Genomic DNA, 7,133 nt, shown 5'->3' with positions numbered 1-7,133 from the left:
GGGCCGAACGCCATGATTAGGACAGGCTAGGGGGCCGGGCGCTGCGGTCACATTTCACATTTCCAACGATATCCTATGTTATGTATGAAGGGTTGAGGGGAGGGGTAGGGAAGCCTGGGGGTTATGGGGTTAATGATAGTGTTTTAATATCTTTTTGAAATCCTAAATTTATTTTAGATAAGACTAGGAGAGGTTACGTACAAGACGGACGTATTCAGAAAATCTTTAAACCCAGCTTGGAACTCTGAATGGTTTAGGTAAGTTTTAGGAATAGATACTTTCTTTAAAAAATCATTAATGACTGGAGAAGTAGAATTATTGAATGCATATAGCATATGGATGAATGTATTAATGCAGTAAATGCCGTAATCTCAAAACTTTGTTCAGAACTGTATCAGTTCAGGTAAAAACCGTCAGCTATAAATGTCAACCAGGATACACACTCTTTAGTGATCAATGTCAAACCAATGGACACAATCTTAATCTTATCAGCTCTGAATGTCATTTTGGAAACAAGCGTAGCTATCAAACAAGCTCTTAATTGATCAATGCCAAATCTCAAGGCACAATCTCAGCTTGTATGTTTCAACGAGTACCAAATTATTCTCAACACTGTAATCAAAGCGTAGTCTCTATATCAACTGATGAATTTACTAATATCTATATGTTACATGTTAAGTTCTTATACATATTTATAATATTACGCAGATATATTTCATCCTAAGCTTATCACAATATGTAGCTATTCTAGTCGCATTACAAGTTTTTGCATATTTAAGGATTAGCGCAGTTTAATTTACAAACAATGTACAACGCAATTTATATAAGTATGTTCAAACTGCATTTATTACATTAATTGTTTAGAATAAATGATAGGATGAATAAATGAAAGGATGAATGAATGAATATGATTGAATGAAAGAATGAATGATTGAATAAATAAATGAATAAATAATAAAAAGAGCAAATAAAAAAGGTTTGAGTCGGACGACCTAGAATTGCAGGATGAACCCCTCCAGGTCCGAATAATGGACTACGACGCCTACTCCGCCAATGATGCTGTGGGTAAGGTGAGAGAGATATGGTTTAATCTGAATTGTTAATAACCTACAGGAACTACAGGCCATACTACTTTGCCATTAGGTTGATTTTTAAAAATAATAACAACAATTGTATAAATTATTGTTATTACAAATAATATTGAATTTTAAGATTGTATACTATTCTCTTTCTTATCATCAGTTAAATAAACTGTCGTTGTAATCTCAAGCTTTAGATCGTTTTTAAATCTCAAGCGACCGTAAATCTTAAGAGGAGCATGCTCGATTTACAACGGTACCCTTATCTGGTCAATAATATGAACGATATCTTGTTTTTTCTTTCTTTCTAGTTTTAATTTGTGTTTTAACCCTGACAATTTCCACCATTATTCTAACCCTAAATGCGAATTTTCTTTAAAAAACCAAAATTGAAAATGATTAATTTTTAAAGAGCAGATAATGGATAACATGAATCGGACATGCCACTCTATGAATAAAAATTCTCTACGCCTACAATCCCTTTAAATGATATATTCGTGTACTATAGGTGTACATAGATCTGAACCCTCTCCTTCTTCCTTCATCAACATCCTGCAGCCAGCGTACAGCTAATGTTAGTGATAAACTTGCAGTCTCTACTCTTCCAGGTTCATTTTTATTAATGAATTTTTCAATGGTTGTAATTGCATTTCTAGTTTTAGACTTGGTTATAGCCGTAGTTGTTTTAGTTTTAAGCTGTGGTTGTAGTTGTATTTGTAGTTGTAATTTTAGTTGAAGTTTTAGTTGTAGTTTTTTTGTTATCTCTGATTTTTTACTTTTTATATTGTACATTGTTTAATGTTTATTGTATAAATTTCATATTTTTTATTTATATTGTCCAGGTGGATCTATGATGTCAGGGTGGGTTCCAATATTTGACACGATGCATGGAATTCGAGGCGAGCTGAATCTGATTGTCAAGGTCTAAATATAATCTATAATCTAAGTATAGAACTAATCTAATATTTACTTTGTCCTGGGGGAATATTTATTAACTAGGGGGAAACATCTATGATTGATTAATTGTAAAATGCAATTCTTGGATTAATAATTTCCGTTGTTTCCATAGTTCTTAATATCAAACTTGGGGATTTATAAGAACTAAGGATATTTATTGACAAAAAATAGCTTCTGCTATAAATATAGCTGTTGGGTACACAGTTTGTCATTCTGACAGCCAGCCATCGGAATATACCATAAGGGCACGGGCGTTAAAATTTGTGCTCCCGTCCGGTTTGGACTTCAGGCCGATATCTGCACGGTGGTGCGTGGTGCCCTGAAGTCAGTCTGGGAGTTACACTTTGATTTCCCTTCCAGATTTAAACTTATTATCATTATTATATGCATTGATGTAAATTTAACTTGAGAAAAGATTTCTAATTTATAGCAGAATATGAAATCTCAGTTGATTATTAAAACCGTTTTTACCTTAATAGAAATTTTAAATTGGTCTTTTATTTGCAGACTATATAAATTAGAAACGTGATGATTTAATTTTAATGAGACAAATCTAAGTCAATTATTGAAATTAGTCATCATGCACTGTTTTGTTGAAAAGATTAATAATCTGCATTGCTTAATTTCATAACTTTTACAGGTTTTGCGAAAACAAAGTGCTTGCAAATTTGCAAAACAAAATGAGTAGATTAACAACTTTATCTTATTGCGTGCAATAAATTTGGCTGCATAACTTTGTTGTCATTTGATGTTGAAAGCTACGTTTAATAATTGAGAATAAAGTAGTTGTCATTCAAGGGATAAAGGGGGGAATACATTCAAGGAAACTTTTAAAATTTGTTTTATTTTATTTATTTTTAGGTTGAGCTGTTTTCAGATCTGAACAGATTTCGTAAATCGTCCTGTGGTGTGCATTTCTTTCGCAGTAAGTGATATTTAATTTCAAAATCGAGTTAGTCAAATAACTAATCAATTCTTTTGTTTAAAGATCAATTATATGATTGGAAAGCAACTAAAATAAAAGATGGACAAATTAAGTTTTGATCGACAAATCAATTACAAATTAAGTTTTAATTTTATAAGGTGAAGAAGTCAAATGTCAATAAGTCAATCACCATGAAGTTACAAATAATTCAAAAGATTAATTTTCAAAGAAATCGATCCTGTAAGGAAACAGACAAAACAAAAACAAAAAACATATAAATAAATTATTTGGCTTTTCTGTTAGAGTGTCTGCTAGTCTATATCCAATAAACGTCAAAACTGCTGCTAAAATTATCGGACCTAAGTTTTGTGTGGCACTTCACATGCACTTAGGGAAGGTTTGTGGCCGGTAGAAAATTTTAACTTCTGTTTAGAAAAATATTTTAACTTTTACGGTTAAAAAAAACATAAAAATCTATACAAATATTTTTCCAATATTTTCTTATTTGGAGTTCGATTAAAAAAGGCAGCTTGAAAAGCAAGAGTTAAAAGCTAAAATTGTTTTTAAAACAATAATACTAAATATTTTCATCATAGCATGTAAGCATTGTTTGGACTTTAAAACATAAACTGAATCCAAATAAACCAACGGACAAAAATTATTTTTCCTGTTTTAGCTGCTGAAGTACCTGAAGGATACAAGATTCAGTTTCTACCTGGATTTGTTGAAGAGCTGGTAGCTAACGATGATCCAGAGTATAAATGGATTGATAAGATCAGAACTCCACGAGCATCTAATGAAGCTAGACAGCTTTTATTTATGAAGGTGTGCAAGTGGTCCAGGGATGGCCGAGGGGGGGGGGGGTTAACTTTTACATTATTAAATAAGGGAGTAAACAACAAGGTTGGGTTTCTTGGTTCTAATTGAATAATTGATGTAACTCTGTGTAGTTGTCTGGAGAAGTTAGAAGAAAGATAGGACTGAAAACTCTTGAACTGGGAGCAAATGCTGTTATTGGATACAAACAGTTCTTTGATCTAGAAGGGGAAAGTGGGATTGTTGTCAGGGTAAGTGTTTTAAGATTTAAAAATAAGAAATGTTCCTACCACCGAGAATGAAACTCTTTTTAACGTATATATGAAGAAAGTGCATCCTAAAAATCTTATTTTCCCAATTTGAAATTAAATATACAACGTACTTGCCCCCCCCCTTCCCTCTTACTGATTAAGTCATATTAAGGGCTAAAAAGTTGCTCCAACTTGAATTTCCTAAAAGTATTTTAAAAAAGTGCCAGGATTTATTGACCTTAAACTCTGTTCGTCTCTCTGCGCAAAAAATGTTAACATTTTTAAATGTGTTTATTTGAGAAAGAAGACGAATGTGATTGAGGAAATTGGGAAAATATTTTTTTAATCAATTTACCCTTGATCCATGTCTAGGGAATAGGTACAGCTGTGACGTTAACTCGTGTTCAGCAAGGGGAAAGTTCTAACTCCCAGGTAAAGGTACTTTGTTCTGATGATGTAAAAGTAAAATATTTTTAATCATAGAAAAAGTTACAGATATTATCTTTCCTTGAACTGAAATTACAGATTTACAAACATTTCTTCATTTTTAATCTATTTAGTCAAACTCTAAACATGTCTTTGTCTAGTTAAGTCCTGGGGCGATGAACCAGAGTATAAATTCCCCTCGATGCTCAAGAGAAAATTCGGCTGGAAAAGAGTAAGTATTATAAAATGACTTGAACGTGTTTTAGGGGCATAGTGCTCTGAAGTCAGTCGGAGGGAGAGGNGGGGTCATCTTTGATTACCATTCTTTTAGATAAAAGTGTTAATGTTGTAAAAGTTATCATTTTAAATCAGATGAAAAATAGCATTTAGTTAAAAAAGATTTTGAGATCCCCAAAATTTCATTTTTTTTGGGTGATATATTGGTGTGTAAGACTGAATTAAAATTTTTGAAAACAAATAAAATTATTATGCATTAAATTTTGATATAAATTGTTTTTGTCTTTTAAAATGTAAAAGAACTAGTAGAAAAATAAAGGAAAAGCAAAAGCTTTTCAATTGCAATTTGCAGGGTGAATTTTTATTTCAATATTAAATAACTAAATACTTTTTTGTGTGCCCAACCCAGGTCAGTATCCAGCTTATCCAGTCCACTGCTAAAACCCTCTAGATTGCACACTGTAGCAAGCTGTAGTAAAGAACCTACAGGCCCATCTCTTCGCTTAATTCCACCCACTCCAGTTGATCTAAACCCACCAACCTTAGTTTTCAATACCTCTAACATGACAGCAGAACAAGCCTTAAAAGTGCGAAAGTTAAACTTGGTTGGTTTTAGTGAGAATCCAGCCCAAGACTATGAAATTCAGTCATCTCGGAATAATTCCATTCATTCTGAGGGTTCTTCTAAAACTCCCACAGCTTCTACTTCTGGTATCTCACAATTTGCTCCAATAAGCCTTGCCTCTGGTAGTGAGTTCAAGACACCTTCATTGTGGTCAGGTTCAGTTAAAACTGCCAAAAGGGTGATTCGCTCATCATCCGAAAGATATCAGAAAAGTGAATATTCTATTCATAAAAAGGCTTCTGTTCGCCTGCTTAAGAAGAAAAAGCTTGTTAGAAACCATTCAGCAGATGATACCCCATCTGAACCTAGTCCCATTTCTTCCAAGCAAAAGAAAAACAGTTTTAAAAAAGTCCTTGACAAGATTAAAGGGGTTCAAAAAATTCTAAACCCCGAGCTTGAAGCTCCTAAGGGGCAAAATGACTTTTTGGAACATTTTGACAAAATATCCGACACAAAATTTGTGGAGAATTGGCTGATGAGTATTGATGATGACTCAGCTAAAGTTGAAATTGAGGATTCTGAACAAATTGTGGATGAAGGTAATTGTAGTTTAAAGGATAGTACTTTAGGAACATTAAATAGAGTATTACTGTTAGAAAGACAAGTATCAAATGATTCCAAAAGATCTGTAGATACTCATGATACAGGAGAAAACTCGGAGATAACTGCTTTAAACACAGTTCATAATTCTAATCCTAAATTTACTTCCGAAGGGGACACCATCAGAAATAAGAATGCCTCAGGTGTTTTTAGACCTATTCCGTCTGAAAACATTGAGGTTGCTTCAAGTTCTTCAAATGAAAGTGACTATTTGGAAATGCATAAATGTTCCGAAAATGATCTTATTCTAAATAATGTAGATCCTGTTGATGAACATGATAGAAATGTGGAAGGATTAACCAGTGAAAACTATTATGTTTACAACCATATTGTAAAAATCTCTAAGAAAAATGCAAATCTGAATAGTAAGTTTGACACAGCTAAGAAAAATAATGTGAACTTTGTTGGTGAGTTTGGTGAAGTTGTTGGTCAGAACAGCGGGACCAACTCCAGTAATGAATTAAACCCTTTGAAAAGCAGAGATGGTACCTTCTGCATAGATGAGAACTTGATATCTAGAATTGGAAGTGAAGAAGGTATGTTGTGTGAGTTTTAACTAACATATTTGAATTCTGATTTGTTAATTGTCTTGCAATAGATTAACATGAAATATATATTTTAGAGCATATTTTTAGACTAATAATCCTTTGTTTTGTAGTTTTAGAAAAGATTTTATTTTGAATGATTTTAAGAATATTTATAAATTTTACTTCATTGATAAATTTTAATTTATTTTTTAGCATTATTAATTTGTGCAAGACTACATAGAGAAGTAATTATTATATTAATTATTTTAAGTGCAAGGTTGAGACTTATTATTTGCATTGCTAAATGAAAGAAGCATGGATATGAAAGGTTATTCTTAACAAAAGAATAAACATAAACCATCAAAAAGATAAAATTCTATAAAACAATTGACTGTTGTAGTAAATGAACAGTTCTCTAAGGTATCAGAATATAGAGAACAGAGTTGACCCTGAGTGAATTTTTCATCTATACCCATTGTAAAGTACAATATAATTTAGGGTAGGTCGAATTGAAACCAAGCCTAGGGCTTACTTGTAGACATCCATCTAAATATTCTAAAAAAAAGAAAATTTTTAAATGGGAAGTTAAGATCTATTTCTAGGAAATAATAGATATAAAAGTTACCAGTGGGACCGAAAAAATCCTTTAAGATATATAGATTTGGATATTAAAAGATCTCAAGCTAAATG

At 32.2% G+C, this 7,133-nt stretch overlaps 1 protein-coding gene across 1 annotated transcript in view; it reads left to right on the top strand.

Moving 5' to 3' along the window:
• LOC111715452 (C2 domain-containing protein 5) overlaps positions 1–7,133 on the top strand; it is a 31,622-nt gene that overhangs the window by 900 nt on the left and 23,589 nt on the right. Inside the window, exons 2-12 of the mRNA XM_023490780.1 lie at positions 178–257; positions 977–1,070; positions 1,588–1,687; positions 1,922–2,001; positions 2,898–2,961; positions 3,638–3,786; positions 3,912–4,028; positions 4,401–4,460; positions 4,616–4,686; positions 5,101–6,452; positions 6,844–6,863. Of these exons, the coding sequence (XP_023346548.1) occupies positions 178–257; positions 977–1,070; positions 1,588–1,687; positions 1,922–2,001; positions 2,898–2,961; positions 3,638–3,786; positions 3,912–4,028; positions 4,401–4,460; positions 4,616–4,686; positions 5,101–6,452; positions 6,844–6,863 (2,187 nt within the window). The remainder of the gene's footprint in view (positions 1–177; positions 258–976; positions 1,071–1,587; positions 1,688–1,921; positions 2,002–2,897; positions 2,962–3,637; positions 3,787–3,911; positions 4,029–4,400; positions 4,461–4,615; positions 4,687–5,100; positions 6,453–6,843; positions 6,864–7,133) is intronic.

The sequence above is a fragment of the Eurytemora carolleeae genome, unplaced genomic scaffold, assembly GCF_000591075.1.
Source record: "Eurytemora carolleeae unplaced genomic scaffold, Eaff_2.0 scaffold14, whole genome shotgun sequence".
In the NCBI taxonomy this organism is placed as follows: Eukaryota; Metazoa; Arthropoda; class Copepoda; order Calanoida; family Temoridae; genus Eurytemora; species Eurytemora carolleeae.
Note: the sequence above shows the minus strand (reverse complement) of the source record. Positions and strands in the feature narration are given on the sequence as shown.